The sequence below is a fragment of the Sarcophilus harrisii genome, chromosome 3, assembly GCF_902635505.1.
Source record: "Sarcophilus harrisii chromosome 3, mSarHar1.11, whole genome shotgun sequence".
Lineage (NCBI taxonomy): Eukaryota > Metazoa > Chordata > Mammalia > Dasyuromorphia > Dasyuridae > Sarcophilus > Sarcophilus harrisii.
In genome coordinates, this window is record NC_045428.1 from 161,943,520 (window position 1) to 161,961,101 (window position 17,582).

The 17,582-nt window shown below is 37.5% G+C and overlaps 2 protein-coding genes across 3 annotated transcripts in view; one reads left to right on the top strand and one right to left on the bottom strand.

Annotated features, from left to right (window-relative positions):
• Positions 1-5,147, bottom strand: part of COL4A1 (collagen type IV alpha 1 chain) — a 192,738-nt gene extending 187,591 nt beyond the window's left edge. Inside the window, exon 1 of the mRNA XM_003765735.4 lies at positions 4,967-5,147. Coding sequence (XP_003765783.1) covers positions 4,967-5,050 — 84 coding nt within the window. The 5' untranslated portion in view covers positions 5,051-5,147. The remainder of the gene's footprint in view (positions 1-4,966) is intronic.
• Positions 5,148-5,337: 190 nt separating this feature from the next.
• COL4A2 (collagen type IV alpha 2 chain) overlaps positions 5,338-17,582 on the top strand; it is a 271,485-nt gene continuing 259,240 nt past the window's right edge. The window contains exons 1-3 of one of the 2 annotated variants that reach the window (XM_023500485.2): positions 5,338-5,423; positions 6,139-6,278; positions 6,382-6,433. In XM_023500485.2, the coding sequence (XP_023356253.1) occupies positions 6,235-6,278; positions 6,382-6,433 (96 nt within the window). In that variant the 5' untranslated portion in view covers positions 5,338-5,423; positions 6,139-6,234. Of the gene's footprint in view, positions 5,424-5,606; positions 5,744-6,138; positions 6,279-6,381; positions 6,434-17,582 lie in introns of those variants that run through there. The other variant, XM_003765734.4, reaches the window with a different exon arrangement.

The following is a 17,582-nucleotide window of genomic DNA, read 5'->3' on the forward strand; positions in this document are numbered from 1 at the left end:
ATGGTAGACACTTAATAGATGCTTATTAAATTGAATCAAATTGAATTGATATTTTAAAACCATGAAAATAGATCTCCAATAAAAAGAATACATAGAAAATCCAAAAGCTACATTTTGAGGGAATTTCCACATTTAGGGGGAAAAAGAGGAAGGGGGAATGAGCATTCAGAGAAATAGAAGGAAAGCCAAATAATCCAGTGTCAAAGAAACTTGATCAGGAGAAATATGGCTTGAAACCAAGAAAGGACCTGTAACTTTAAAAAAAAAAAAGCTACCTATAATGGGAACTTTGCCCTCATACATCCTTTTTAAATTGTCTTATATAAAACAAGATAGAATTATTGTTGTCCTGGCCTTCCCTACCACTTCAATTTAAAATGCTCAAACTTTTGTTAGGAGACATGCATTTTAATGAAGGTATGCCTCGTTTAAGGAAGTCCTCAAGCAATTTCTGGAATACCTGTTAAATAGAGAAAAGCTTAATACTCTATCAACTCAGGTATAGCAGTTCTTTATCCATGCTGTACGGGACTAAATAAAGATCACCTAAGGAAAAAGGCAGACTTCTTTGCTCTCATTAATGAGGCTTTAAAATGTAATTCCTGGGGTTTGCATAAAGAAAACTGATGGGTTTTTGTTGTTATTATTGTTTGTCCTTTATTCATGAAGAGGACCAAGGCATCAGGGAGGTGATATTGCAAGTGAATTGTATTTAAGTGAGGGAAGGCTGTGCAAGGTCACCTGCCTCACTTACCCCTTCAGGAACATCTGGGTCCAGTGACCAAACATAGATCAGGAGGACTTGAAAATGACTCTGGTTGAAATGGGAGACCCCCAGGTCTTCAGCGGTCTCAGTTTAACTGAGGCCACGCCCATTCAGCCATCAAGACAGCTATAGAGACAAAGAATCTCTTTACCTACTTCAAAAAAAAAAAAAAAAAAAGATCTAGATAAATAAATGAATGAACAAATCTGAGAGGGGAAAACCCTCTGAGTTTCTGGCCAAATCAGAAATGATTGCTATTTACAATCCTTGTTAGGAGTGCTTGGCACTATGGAGAGGAAAGAGAAGGGAGGAAATAAGCATTTATTAAGTGCCTACTATATATACTGTGCTTAATTTAGAGTCAAAAGACCTCCATTCAAATCCTGCTTTGCCCACATTATCTGGGTATCCTTGGTCTTATAATTTAATATCTCTGGGCCAGCATTTCCTCATGCCTAAATTAAAGACTATGTAGCCTCCAACATGTCTTCCAATATAAAATCGATGATCTTATTAACATTAAAGAAAAACCACAGCAATCCATGATAGGCTATTGAGAAGCTGGTAAACCTTTCTACATTTCTTTTGCCTTAGTAATGTGATGTTTCCAAAGAAAAGGATGCTAGATTTCTTATTATGTTTGATTTTTTTTAAAAAATTTATCACTCACATTTCACTTCCCTAATGATGATTTCAAGTTAAGAAACTAAAATATGACAGAATGAACTCCATCATCATGCCTACACTCCAAGCATGAAGACAAGCTATATCTTAGAGTGCCTTTATCAATAACATATCACACATGGGTACAATTTGAGCTCCTGCTCATCACTAGCCTTCATGAATATCTTAACTTGTTATGACTAACATTACTAACTCCAAGAAGGTTGCTGGCAGTTTTGTTAATGAATAATTTCCAGCTGTGTGAGTTCCCTTTATGTCCTTGTCCAAGTTTTCTAGGTCAGCTACTACACAGAGTTAGCCATCCATGATGTAAATTTTCCCACCATCATCTAAAACATGCCCACTTGCCTGCAGAGGCAATGGAAGTAAGAATGTTTAGAATTCTCACTTATGAACCATGTGCTCCTAGATTCTAGATAATCCTACAAACATTTGCCACTTTCCACTCAACTAGGAATCTACCTAATCCAATTCCCTTACTTTAACAAATGAGGAAACTGAGGCTCAGAGAAGAAAAGTGATTGCCCATATTTACAAAGAAAATACTCAGTTTTTCTTGACTTTAAATCCAATATTCTGGCCACTATGACATTTACTATTACAGTAGCTTTCAATGATCCTGACCTAACACCAGATATGAGGAAAATATTGTTTTGAGGTGCAACTTCTCCATTTTTCACTGAGGGCATTTTTTGGCTGCTGGACAGAGTTCCTTGTTCAGTTGAGATAAATCTGCAACAAAAAAAGAATCAGGGACCTACCTTCTCAGTAAAATCTAAAAATATTTCAAGTAGCAATTGGTACATACCTGTATAAAGATCTAGAATCTTTGAATCTGTGTTTAGATTCTGCAGATTTCAAGAATGGTAGCTAATGAATAAAGAAGTTTCCACTATTTCTGGGCAGATAAACCCAAACTTAGAAAAAGTGATATAACCACACCCCTGGCCCTGACTTACTTGCTGGAGAATCTCATAGCAACAGTACCAGAAGATGCCTGATATTAACCACAGAATTCATGGAAGAACTAGAAAAAGTTATTCAGATCAACATAAATTATTCTGTTGAGATATGATATTAATGGCAGTGAGGAGGCATGAAATTTTCAGAGCATATGTTGAGCTTCCTTCTACAGTCCAGTCCTGTAAGTCTTCTATCTTTTAAGGTAATTTCAGAAAGAAAATTTAGGTCAGAGTAGAAATTTAAAATATTAATATAGGTATTATCCCTGCAAATAAATGTACATCATTTGCAAAATAAGAGGGAAATTTTTAATGTGAAAAATTCAAAGATCCTTTCTAGTTTTAAATCTATGAACTGTTGATTATAATGATGTATTTAATTTGATACCGTACTATGGCACAGGCAGAGTAGCATTTAATATCATTATTTTGAAAAGTAATAAGAATTGAGGCTGGAAAGAGGGTAAATGACTTTCCCATAATCATTTTGGGACTAGTAAATAGCAAGAAAAGTCTGGATTGTAATCCAGGGACTGAGAGACTGCTATCTTGTGCTAATCTTGTGATTGAGACTGCTCTCAAATTATTTGTCCTAGATGTAAGGTTGGTTTTTTTTTTCTGTATTTTATTATTCTCTAGCTTTGCCCCATAGCCCATTGTATCAGAGAACATCTAGGCCCCTGACATTTTGGTAACTAATGAGCAATAGTCAAATGTAGATTCTTAATAATCATAATACTGATAATACTGTTAACTTCATTTTGATAGAAATCAACAAGAATGCCCATAAGTGGAATCTTTCATTCATTGAACAGGCATTTATAAGTACACAATTTATGTCAGGAACTGGGCTGGACACTGGAATACAAAGATATGCCTTTAAATATCACAAATTTCTAAAGATTCTGGGCTTCTAAAAATATACCAGTTAAAATTAACTCAGGTTGGCTCAGGTGAGCAATCAGCATATCTGATTAAGAAAGCTTTCTCTGACTTTCTCTGATACTAAGGCAATCTTTGCAATGTTAGCAATCCTTGGGACAGTATTTTTGAGTCAGAATTCATACTGATAGATGAATGTTCCAAAGGAAAGAATGTCTCTTCCTACGTCCTTAAAATACAAGCCCCATCACCAAAAAGCATGTAAGTACCTAACTGAATCTGGTATTAGACTAGATATTGGATTGGGAAAACCAATCTAAATGTTCAGAAGGCTAGTGACTTGGCACAATCATTATTAGACTCTTCAACATCCAATGAAGCATCTGAGAACTCTCAAATGCTGAAAATGCATACATATTACTAGTTTACTTTGGATAGTGACATTCAATTAGACTATAACTGTAAGGAGTTAACTTGTATAGAAGTAAGCTCTCCCCATCCTACCCCCCCATCCCTCCCAAAAAAACTTAGATGACTGGCATAAAGGAAAAAGATACTGAGGAAGAGGAGTTATATCTGACAGTTAATAAAAGCACTTCCAAATTACAAGAGGAAAAAAAAAAAAACAACTTGTTTGTCACTGTGCATTCCAAAGAGCTCTTTATTTGACTTGGGATACTTGCAAATGGCTGAAGCTTTTATTTCGTTTGGGGAAAAAATGGGAAGAGGGGAATCATCTCCATATCAGGGGCCTAGCCAGTAGAGGAAGCTTTGGCTTTTGCACACTTTACAAAACCGATCTCCCAAATTCCTTCTGGCCAAGCACATAGCCAGAGGAAATGAAAACTAGGAAAACAATTTGCACATAGAACAATGAGGTATGGTTTCACTTTGGTTTCAAGCATAAAAATAAATTTGGTTCTCAAAAAAAAAGGGGGGGTTGATATTATAAGCAAAGATTGCACTCTCGTGTTTTACTATTTTAAATTAACAACTATTACTAAGTTCTACTTTTTCTGTAGTTGAGCGTGCTTCCCCAATAGAAAAGCCGTGGGAAAGCAAAGATACAGCTGTTTCCAGGCAAATGGCCCAGAACTGGTTCCAGCATCAACCACCAGAGTCTCCTGGATAACGAGGGAAACACACGCCCAAGGCGACTCACATGCACATGTGTGTGGGGGACTGGTTGAGTGCTTGTGGTGTGTGTACACCAGTTTACAATTTGTGAAGGATCCAGAGACTCCATGCAGGTGAATAACTGCGATACATTCTATGCAAAAATGATGTTCATGTAAATTTCATTTGGGTTCCTAGCCCCAATTTAATCCACCACAGAAAGCGCTAAACTGGTTACTTCCTTCCCCTTGGCTCCCACCATGAACATCCAGATGAGTTCCCTAAACTATCTCCTGCCTAACTAAAACAAAGAACGGTCTGTAATGGATGCACTCTCAGGCTCCAGAGCAGATCGGAGCCCAGAGGACGGCCCAAAGAAATCCACCTTGCATGGTGGTATGGTGGTTCAAAGTGAAGTTCCCGGATCTGCGATCCGAAGTTCCCGGTCCGAATCAGCAGACAGGGAAGCGGACAAAGGGACTGGGCGGCAGGGGCCGGGGTGAGCAGAAGCAGGAGGGGCTGCGGGGTGAGAAGGGAACGCCTGTGCAGTACTCACCTTTGCAGCTGCTTTGCTCTGCTCCTCGTTGAGCAGGAGGGCAGCCAGCAACAGCAGCAGCCAAACAACCGGCCGTGGACTCATCCTCCTCCACTTCCCGGGATAGCACCGGTAGCGGACTGGTCAGCTTGGACTCGGCACCCACCCCCCGCGGGCTAGGCACTGTTCTTTAGCCGAGTCTACCGCGGGGTCCCTGGGCGGGAGGCTGGCGCGTTCACTCCCGAGGAGCCGGTGCGTGCTCACTCGACATCGTCCCTGGCGCTTCTGCTCTGCGCCAGCTCCTTCAGAGTCAGAGACTTAGAGCTGATCGCGTAGCTCCCCTAATTTGTTGGCCCTGTTCCCTCCCCTTTGGTGTGCGCGGGCGGCGTTTCAAATGGGAGGACCCTACTCTGTGCGTGTATGAGAGAGGGGGAGAGAGGAAGAGAGAGAGTCAGAGAGAAAGAGAGGACTTATGCTGGTAAGTAAAGGAGTCGGTGTCTCTATCCTTTTAAAGCCTGCAGCTTCCCCAGCCACCCCAGCTGTTCTGCTCCGGTCTCTGGGTGGAACCCACGGAGCTGGGAACTCTCCCTCTCCTAGCTTCTGAAGCCAGGGCTTCGCGGGTAGGGGAGGGACCTCAGGGAACCCAGAGAGGAGAGGCGGAGGAGGGGGGTGGGGAGAGGAGAGTGCACTCCCTGTGTTTGTGTATCTCTGGCTTTTGCCTGCCACTACCATTTGGAGACTCAGTTCTGAAAAGGAAAATGCCTGCACCCCACAGCCCCTAAGTCCTGTTCTGAAAAGGTGAGTGTAGTCCCGCGGAGGATCGCTGAACGCCGGGGATGGGAGAGCTAGATGTTTGAGGGCGCAGGGAGCCCAGTGCAGACTCTAGTGCAGCTCTCTCCAAGTTTGGGCTGGGGAGGAAGGAGGGAGAGAGAAAAGGGAGATTTATTTGGCTTCATATGAAACACTGCTGCCTAAGAGGAAAGGGCTTCTCCTCTTCAACGCCGTAGTTTTCACCCTAAGAGGGAAAGCTAAATCCCAGTTCTAGGAAAACCCCATGCAGGAGGGGATGGAGAGACTCCGGTATTCTGGGTTGCTAGCACTACTTCTCCCTTAACTCGAGTGCCAGGTGGGGAAGAGATGAAAGAAACCGTGGTGTCAACCTCTTTATTGTCATTTTTGTTATCTGCTTCCAGGCTAAAAGGTCTCATCCCTTGTGAGAGCAGGCGGCTGCTCCAGTGGCCCAGGGATCCGAAGTTCCCGGGCTTAGAGGGGCAGTACCTGCTGGGAAAATGGGCAGCAGAATGTATCCAACTTCCAGACTTGCCCGACAGCGGTAAGACGCTTTCCCTCTGCCCTATCTCTCCCATTGTACTTAAATGTGTTAATTTTGAGAACCTTTTTTTTTTAATGTCTTTCTTCCAATTTCTCTCATGTAGATGTCTGCTGCTGTTCGTGCTGATCACGGTGCTAACTGAGAGGGCACATGCTGTAAGTACTCAAGTCCTTTTCTCTGTGTTTTAATTATGGCGCCATAGAATTATGGACTACAGGTATCTTTGACAAAAAAAAAAAAAGGCTGCTAATGTTTGGAGGAGAGGTGCATGTACTATCCGCACCAACTTATCTGACCTATGAAAGTTTGTTTTATAAGTACTACTTTTCGCTTCTCAGTTTTTCCCTGCTGGTATTATCCTGCAACTACCTAGGAACGGACCGGCTTTGGCTGTTGCACAATAAATTGCTAGGAATTAAAAACGTGGCCAAAGGCCATCATTTTCCTTTGGAGTAGGCATGCCCCAAACACTTGCAAAGCACTAGGGTGTGAGCCACGTGGCTGAGAGTAACAAATAGTTGAAGGGAAGAAAAGAGTTTATTCACCTAAATACAGTATGATGGCTGTTTCCTCTAGTTTGTTCTTATACCTGAGTTTGAGGTAAAGTCAGAGAATTCTCTAAAATAGAAAGAAAGTCAAAGGAAAATATTCATGTTCTCTCCCCCCTCCTCCGTTTTTACCCTATTTTATAAAAGTCGATCTTCAGTTTTGTTGCTTACTAGGGATATGGCATTGAGACATGCATACACAGTGCTCTTTGAGACAGCCGGTCCATTGTGATTTTAGGCAGTACTAATTATAAGAATATTATTCTTTAAAATGAGCCCGGAGTACTTCCCAGTGATTTCTACTCATTGGTCATGTTAACCTCTGAAGTCACACAGAATGTCCGGCCCCTCTTATATATCATAGACCTGAAAGTATTTAAGATCCCTCCCTCCTCCCCCCCCCCTCTTTTTCTCTCTCTCCCTCCTCCTCTTATTCCCTCCAATTTAATCCTTTCTTTTAAGGATTAAAATTAATCCTCCCACTCAAAGTACCTTTCTTGTTATCATATCTCTTCTTCCCTTATTCCAAATATAAAGAATCTCTTGAATTAGTTTTATGATCTGGACTTCGAATTTGGTTTTAAGAAGATCAGTATCAACCATGTAGAAATTAGGCCATAAAAGTTAGGTTTAAGGGAAGAAGTTTCAGTGTTTGGGAAATTATTAAATTTAAGGAGAAAATCTGCATTGTTAGGGGAGTTTTTATAATTAATTTCTCTCCAAAGAGTTTTTCTTTGCCCTTTTATAATAATTATAACCCTAAATGTTACTTCAAACCACTGAAATGGGCTATTTTCTTGATATTTAACTTCATCTCTATTTAATATAAGTTTTGGTAACAAAACCAAAAGACAAGGCATTACAAAGGCTTTATCTAACAAAATTGTTATGGAATATTCAGGACTGATTGAAATTTTGATGTTAAAGTCCACCCCCCTCTTTCCATTTTACTTGAATCTGAGTACAACTAAGTTTTGATTAGTATGAGTAATGAATCATGTGAAGTGGTTACATTATTTGAATTCACACCTCACATTTCTAGTAGGTTAGAACCAATTACCATATTTTAAATAATTATAACTTTAAGGGAAGCAGCTAGATGGTGTAGCAGATAGAGCTCAGAGGCCCTGAAATCAGGAAGACCTGAATTCAAATCCAACCTCAGACACTTAACATATCCTAGATGTGTAACCCTGGGCAAGTCACTTACTCCCAATTATCTCATTAAAAAATAAAATAAAAATTATAACTTTTAAGTAATAGGTATCTGAATACATGCAACCATTTCTTGGGATTCATCATTTGGACTAATCGGGACCTAACTGTAGCTAGCAATTTGGATTTTGACAAATCAATTCATTGATAGCACTCTGTGCTTATATTATACAATGTTTTGCCTCTCAGATTTATGAACCCTTTGATGTACTACAGTTTTGATGTGCAATCTCTAAAGAGGTGATTGGCTAAAATAAAGGAATGAGATTAGGAAGGTCTTTTTCAAATTTTTTTTTTGCCTAAAAAAAGAAATACGAGATTGTATTGGGAGAGAACATTTGAAGACTCTGTAATAAATAACTAAATATAATATATAGTTTTATAGTTAGTCAGAAATTAGCATTCATATTCCCTTTCACTTCTGATATTAGCTAACTTTGAACAAGTCTTGTAATCTTTCTTAAATTTGCTTCATCTGAAAAATGGAATAATAATCATAATTGTAGCACTTAATTGTTTTTTGTTCACTTTTCAGTCCTGTCTGACTCTTTATGATCCCATTTGAAGGTTTCTTGGCAGAGATTACTAGAGTGGTTTACTGTTTCCTTCTCCAGGATCATATAGTTAGAACTAAAATGGATTTTACAAGCCATTGAGTCTAACCCATTCATTTTACAGACTAAAAACATGATTCCAAAAGAATTAAAAGGACTTGCCTAAGGTCACATAGCTAGCAAATGTTGGGGAAGAGATTAATTTAGATCTTTCTAATTTCAAGTTTAGCCTTACCCTGGATTCCTGGCAATATCAAATGAGAAAAGTAAAAACACTATATAAAATGGGTTATGATTACTGTCACTGGTATCCTTCCTTCCCATGGATTTAGGCCTGATAACCCTATTTGCCTTCATCATGGAAGAACTGTAAAAAGAACAATAGATCAAGTCTTGGCTATTGACCAAATTGCTATAGACAATTTATTTATTCATTCTAGTTCTCAATTTCTTCATCTGCACCTAGAAGATAAATATAGTTAATATATATGACATTTTAAGATCTGTCAAGCATCTAATATACATTGATTGTTTCATTCAAACCCCACACCAATCCAATGAGTAAGATGTTTCTATTATCTGTGTGACTTGGTCAGGATCAAACAATTAATACATGTTTAAAGGGAGAGAAGAATACAAGTTTTACTGGCTCTAAGAGAAATACTTTAACTACCAAACCCATTCTTCCCTGGTCAGGATTAAGAACCCTGATAGAGAATATAATATGGGTTTGAATCAGTGTATGACATCAAAAAATTGACAGTGATGGGTTAGGGAAAAAAAGAAAGTCCTAGGAAACAAAAAAATCAGACTTTGTTGATCTAATATTTGTGACTCAGGGAAAACCATATAACCACATTTTCTTCACCATCTATTATTTGAAGAATGACATTTCTCATCTGCTAGAAGGAAGGAGGTATTTATGCATTGAGGTTATTGTAAGGACTACATGTGTTAAATGCAACTAATAGATTAGAAGAGTGCTTTGGAAACTCTATAAACTCCTATACAATATAAACTATTATATTTAACTCTTTTTATACTTGCCTTCTGGATCTATTAAACTTACTTTATTTGTGCCCTGAAAAAAAATGGCATATGATATATAGTTAAACAAGAGTTTTCCTAAAAAATAATCCCATGAGGTAAATGAGTTCTCTGATGTTCTTACCTTTGAGTATGATACTTATACCTCTCTGGTTTACTCATGGTCTAGTTGATAGACTGTTGGTCCAGGATCTGAGAATCCAAGTTATTTGCCAGTTCAGTTCACCATTGTGTCTATTTCTTGATCTCCAAAATGAATACATGAACATTTTGTTAGATAATATTGGCAAAGTATTTTGTGATTGTTAAAGATTTGTCATTGTAATTAAGTATGTGTTTTGTATATGTCACATCTAGAGCTAAGCCAAGGCATTTGTTTACCTTAGGAAAAGTTTAAAAATACCATTGCCTGTAGTATCACTATTTGAGAATTTTACTTTATTGTCCTACAGAGATTTTGAAACTTTGGTATAACCCAGTCTGTGACTTAACACAAAGTGCCTATATGAAAATAGAATTTCATGGCACTGAAAATATGTATACCCTGAATATTACATCCTAGGAAGCAGCTTACCTGTCCTTTCCTCGTCTAGGTTCTGGTTGCAACTATTTACAATGGGCATTATTATCTTGATATATATATATATTTTACTTGCATGCACATTTTAAACCAACGAATGATTTCATTCTTACTATCTATACTATGGGGTTGTAATAACTGCACTTGATATTAGCTACTTGACAGGATTGTGAAGACAAGTTATTAGAAGCAGGGTGATATAATGGAAGCATTCATTGTCTCTCAACTCAGAGAACCAACTAGACTACTTACTAGATGGGTGATCTTGGCAATTTTGGGGGACTTTAGTGTCTTCATTTTTAAAATGGACTGGAGGACCTTTGAAGTGTCTTTGTACTGTCTAAGCTATATTCTAATCCATGAAAGCATTTTACAGAGCTTAATACTTTATGAGTTATCATTTATTCAAGGATTGTCTCCCTCCCCCAATCATAATAAGCTCACCTTCCTCAATTTCTTTTCCATGCCTAAAAATCCCTAGTCATTTTCCATGCTTCTCAGGGTGTGTAATATTCTAATAACTTATAGGAAAAGGAATCAATCTACTCTTAATAGAGCAGCCTACAGCTGAAGCAGCTGGAAATGGGCAAGCACAGATGTGAGAGAGTAAATGTTGGCTAAGTTCAAGCTACTTTAATAGTAATTTTGTTCCATTCTGGGTCAGATGGCAAATTAAAAGTCAAAAGTACAGCAGAGTGCCCAAAATTTTCCTTTCTGTTTATGACTTTCTCCTCTTAATCTTGGTAAATTTGAAACATAGTAAAAGCCCCAACCAATGCCCAGAGTGGAATTCAATTTATTTTCATCCTGCTGCTCAACTAACCAGAGCCAAAAAGTTGAGGGGGAAGGAAGAAGCAACAGGATCTGATGCCAAAAGGAAGTAGAAATAGAAAAGGAAAGGGAGTTACCTATTTGGCTTGAGAAAATGTGCAAACTATAGTTTCTCATTTCTATTTGATTCCCCACTCTGAATACTGTATTTCAATGTCTTAGAAACTCATTGAGTAGTACATGTATAAGGCACAGAACTATAGAAATACACAGCCAGCTGGCCAGCCAGCCAAAGCTATACACACCTGCAATCTCTACTATTGGGGGAAGTGGAAACTGATAGTTCATTTGAATTTAGGATTCATGACTTTAAAACTGAAGTCTATATCTACACTGTCTGGAACCAATGTGGGTGAGTCCCAAATGTGAAAGGCCACAATTGCTTAAAGAAGAGTGAGCTCTGAGCTCTTTTTGAAAAAAATGAAAAGAAGGAAGGAAAGAAGAAAGGAAGCAAGGAAGGAAAAGAGGGAGGGAGAGAGAGAGGAAGGAAGGGATGAATGATGGAAGGAAGGATACAAGGAAGGAGGGAATAAAGGAAGAATGGATGAATACAAAAAGGAATAGATAGATAGCCAATGTTGTTGATTATTTTTCAGTTGTGTTCAACTCTTTATGTCTATATGGGGTTTACTTGACAAAGATTTCATCTGTCACTTCCTTCTCTAGTTCATCTTACAGATGAGGAAACTTAGACAAATAGGGTTAAGGACTTACCCAGGGTAAGTACGTGACTGAAGTTAGAAGTGAACTCAGGAAGATGAGTCTTCCTGCCTCCAGGCCTTGCACTTTATCAATTACTTCACTTAGTTGCCTACCTATAATGTATATTGTGATTCATGAACAAATATGGAACACTATAACTCCCAGTTCATATATTTGCATAGACTGTTGCTTAGAACATTCTCCATTCGTATCTCTTATCCAGTAAGCTTCCCTGGATTTCTTCAAGACTCTGTTCAAATCCCTTTTCTGCATGTCTTTCCTAATTCCACCCCCTCCTCTTTCATTTCTTCCCCCTTACTATTATCTTTTACTTGACACCGATATACATGACTTGCTATATATAATAATGTACATGATTGGTAATAACATAATAATAATATCTACACTTGACACTAGCTGCTTGCACGGGTGTGAAGAACAACTTATTAGACACAAGGTGATGTAATGGGAACAACAAGGCATGTGGAGTCAGAGGACCAACTCTTTTATTAATAGTACCTCATTGACTTTGGGCACTTACTTTTAAGAATTTCATTCCTAAAAAATAGACATGATGGCTTTTGAAGTCCTTTTAGACTTAAAATCTATAATCCAATGAATAAAAGGATTTTTCAAAGCTTAAAATATTGAGGTTTTTTCCAGTTAGAATGTATCTCCTTGAAACGAAAGAGTTTCCCCCCACCGCCTTTACTTTGTATCTCAGGCACTTAGCAATGTCTTATACACAGCAAGTGGTTAGTAAATTTTTCTTGTCTGATTGACCAACCAACTCTAGCAGTAAGATTTTATTCATTTTTACTCCTTAAGGCCAGGTGGAAACCTTGAAGATCAAGAGACTCTGTTCTCCCTAACTCTGAGAGGGAGGACATTCCAGAGAACAAAGGCCTTTACAAGATCAAATGTTTAGCCTGTCAGGCAGACAACCTAATAATCTCAACTGTGAAGAAAATGCATAGGAAAACAAACCCTAAGTGATCTAGAGTTTTCTAGTTGCCATGAGCCATCAACAGAGACCATAGAGCACAGGTGGTGTATATGGCAGGAAATTTGAAAATGTAAGGTAAATTCTGTACTTGGGAGTTTCCAGATGGTCTCCAGATCATGATGCCATATCCTCCTCCCAAATCAACAAGTTTCTCTCCCCTTTGTGAGCCCCACTTGGCAAAGAATGAGAAAGTTCAGGTCACAGGGTATTTTTTAACTCTTTCATTTTAGTACTCAGCTCTGTAATTTAGAAGAAATTTAGTGGTCCTCACATATCTGCTTCTACCTAGTTTAAAGTCTGAACCTCAGGCAGAAAAAAAAAAAAATCCAGAAAGTCCTACCTCCTTACTGTTTTGTTAATTGAAAAATAAGCATATCTAAAACCCTCTGGGGGATACATTATGGGGAGGACCTCTTGAGCGGTATTTATTCCATTGTCTCCAGTAAAATGTTAACAATAATAAGCATCTCAGATCTAGTGATATTCAGGTAGAACTGACTGGGGAAAGGGCTATCATACAACAAAGACTGGGGGGAAAACTGGCAAAATCAGCAGTTTACATTTAGAACAGATATGTTTTAAAGGTAAACGTCAAGAAAAAAGAAATAAACTCCAGAATAGAGCAAGAGGAAATTAATAAAATAAACAAAAAGTTGCAGGAAATTTGGGGCTTTAAAATAAAACAAGAAAAAATCAAGGGCATATGGAAACGGGATACAAATCTTCTATATTGTGTATTATTTTATGTGGTTTAAATGTTGCTTTGAAGAAAAAAGATAGCAATCTTGGGGTACCTAGTATAATAGTTTACTTTAAAATGTAACATTTTAGGATTATAAAGCACTTTGATATACATAATTACATTTAATTCTCACAACAGCCTTTTGAATCACCTAATACCTATGATAACTAAGATCTCCCAAAATTCTACACGTAGTTGTGTCAAGAAGGTTGGATTCTTGAACCCAAAGTTTTTAGACTAGCTTTTATAAATTCCTTTCATTGAACCAGAGTAAAAAGAGGAGAGACTTTGAACTATATTTCTCTCCCTACTCACTCTTCAATCCTTCTGAATCCAGTCAGTAAACAAGCATTTATTAAATGTTTACTACATATTATGGATTGTGCTAAGCATAGAAGATAAAAAGAAACACAAAAATATAGTCCCTTCAAAAAGCTAAAATTCTAAGGGGGAAAACAACATGCAAATAACTATGTACATACAAATGTAACTAGGAAGTCATTTCAGAGGAAAGAAACTGGGGGAGGGGAGCAGGAAAGGTGGAATCTGAACTGAGTTTTGAAGAAAGCCAGAAAAACAAGGAAAAGATGAAGAGAATGTAGGACAGCCTTAAAAAAGGCACAAAATTAGAAGACAGAGTGTCTTGTGCAAAGAACAAGAAACCCAAAGTGACTAGATCAGAGTAGATTAGGTGAGAAGATTGTAGGAACAAGGCCAGGTTATGAACTACTTTAAAAGTCAAACAGAATTTTTATATTTGATCCTGGAGGTAATAGAGAGCCACTAGAGTTTATTGTTTTGGATGGAGTGACTTGGCCAGACCAGCACTTTATATAGGAAATTCTTTTTAGCAGCTAAGAGGCAGATAGCCTGGACTGAAGAGACCAAATACAGGTTTTCAGTTTCTGACCTCATTCATTCTGGCCATAAATAATAATAATCTATTGATTGGGAGCTCTCATTGTCTCAAGTGGCAAACATCGGCCTATAGGTTTGAGGGCAATAAAGTCTAATCCCATATATGATCCCAACCTACTATGTAACCTCTAAGTAAACTACTTAACATATTTAGATTTCAGTTATTCCCAAAGGGTAGTTTGCAGAATAGATTCCTAGATAAATAACTGTATAAATAAGACAAATACTGAAAAGTCTTGGAGAAAAGAGATAGGAATTCAGAGATTAGGTTGCATCCTCTGTATTACTCTTATGACTTGAGGAAAATTAACTAACCAGTCTGTTTTCACTCTTTCTACAAAAATAGAAATTGGAATGCTTGTCTAGATAGGGTTTATATGTTTTAATTTGAAGCACTTAATTTATTTTAATTTGGAGAAATATTTTGACTGTCCATGATTTGCTTTTTGTCGACAGTGATGTTCCTTTTTTTCTAAATGAATGAATGCAAAAGCACTTTTAAATACCTACATGTATAAAGGACCATCCTAAGTCCTGGATATACAATTTGAAAAGCAAAGTAATTGTTCTCAAAGAGCTTACATTTTAGTATAGGAAAGATAAGAGGTTTCATTTGCAAGTCAGATGGGAGTACATCTTTTAAAATATTTTTTCACTGAAAAGACTATATATTTACTTTTGATCTTGAATTATTTAATAATACCAGGGACTACATTGTTGACCTTTTGGGGTCATGAGTTTGTCCCTTAAATATATTACTGCGCTTCTCCAAGATTCATGCCATTATCAGATGGTACAATCAAAATGATTGCTATTTGTGATGTTTCTTACTCAGAGTAATTATAAAATTTAAACAGGTTATAGGGACATGATGTGATCAGTATGTTTCCATTCCTTGTCATCTGGTCTCTTCATAGCCAAATAAATAAATTTATCTTAAGCTGAGAGTAAAAACAGTTCTCATGGCTCACCTGGCCCCCCGACTTGATTTTCTTATCTGTATTCATTTGGTGCCTATTGATTACCTATAAAAGAAAATTTTTCTAGGTTCCTACTGATATGATCTAGGATAGAATTTCAGAGGAATTATACACATTTTTCCTAAAGGAAGGAGCTCCTCCTCCCCTAACTTCAGATAAGCCCTCATATTGTTTTTCTCCCATAGCCCTAGTTCTAGCTTTTAAGGGCATACTGGATAAGAGAAAGGAAAGGGAGACCAGGATGTGTTCTAGACAGACTGGTGAGTGAGAACTGAGACAGGAGAAGGTGGGGAAAATGTCTGCCACAACTGCTTACTACTCTCTCTCTTTCTCTCTCTCTCTCTCTCTCTCTCTCTCTCTCTCTCTCTCCCCCTCTCTTTCCCGCATCTATTTCTGTCTTCCCCATCTCTTTTTCTTCTATGACCAAATATCCTTCTCACTCCAAAGTCCCCACCCAAATTCTTAATTTTTTTCCCATTACCTAGAACTTCTAGTGCAAGAATCTACTCTAGGCCTCAGAAAACTACTAAGAATTTCAGGTCAATTTAATTCAATAAGTATTAACTAAGTTCTTACTATGTACAAAATGCAATTGAAAAATCATGAGAGGAATACAAAAATGAACAAATTATCAATACTATCTAATTGACTATGAGCTCACAATCAATTTAGTGGTTGGAAGGGAGGGAAAGCTAAGGAGCTCTTAAGTTTATAGATTTAGATAGAATGGGAGAGGACATTAGAGAAAAGATAATTCAATACTATTTTAAAAATTAAGAAATTGAGTAATTTGTTGTCACATTGCAGCTAAATAATACAACCAAGATTTGAGCTGATATTTTCTGACACCAACTAATTCAAGGATGATGATGATAATAGTTAGTATTTACAGTCCCTACTAGGTGCCAAACATTCTACAATCATTATTTCATTTGATCTTCCCAACAACCCTGAGAGGCAGGTGCTATGTTTGTTCTCATTCTATAGTTAAGGAAACTGAGATGAATTGGTTAACCAACTAATGTCAATAGTCTATAGTTACATTTAAACTCAGGTCTTCCTGACGCCAAACCCAACATTGTATCAGTTAGGAACCTTCAAATCCAGTGAGAATTGTACAGAAACAAATATGAGGCACAGGTGAATATGAAAGATGTACAAAGAAAATGCTCTGATCACTCAAAGGAGAAAGAAATCTATGGAAGAATAAAACTTGGAGTTGGGAGAAATTTCTACTCAGACTTTCAAATCTGTAGCCTATGGAAGATGTGTTGCTGGTATCCCTAGTTAGAATTCAGAAAACTTTTCCACATTGGAATGTTGTTGTAATCCGTTATTACTTGTATGCTACTTCAGGTATGTTATGGGTTTAATAAAATTTGAACAAAGTTCCTCTGACTCCAAATTCAACACTTTGTAACCATCAAAAAATCTCATTCCATCATTTTATAAATGAGGAAATTCAGACACAAATAAGTCAGGAGACTAGTCTTTGGTTATACTGGTTATTATTATTCATGCACTCTTATTTTTATCATGGATGTAATGTGACTTTTTTCCACATGAGGGAAAAAAATACATACATTTATTGTCACTCTAAACAACCCACTTAATTAAGGAACAGATTCCTTTGCTTGGTAAAATCAGAGACACTACATTTTGGTTAGCTGATTGTAGGAAAAAGAAATTGTACTCAACTGAATGTTGTAGAAAGGAGATTTTGGTACTTGGACACATCCTAATTATTTTCCCATTCCCCTCCTTCTACCTCAGGTCCCTAGATACAGCCAATTTTGTCACTAGACCAAAATGTTGATTTTAACCTTGGTAGGGCTTAGTCAAATGTCACCATAATTAAGACTGCCCAGGATATAGCTTAAAAAGAAGTCAGCAGCATTGTAGAAGCTCTTGAAGATGTCAGCAATCTGCATGTTTTTCACACAATTACTGCTTGCTTTCTAGCACCCTTGAACCAAGCAACTTCTGAAAGAATAAAGCTGACAACTGAAAAAACTGAAGCACAGATCCATGAAATGATGTATTAAAAGCAAATCTAGCTGGTGAGAATGGAATGTAGTCTCCTCAGATCATTCTTTTCTGTATCTAATTAAGGAAACACAAGTACTATTAATTCAACCTTTGTCTAGTGTTAACTTTAAAAATACAGCAGAAATCATTCTG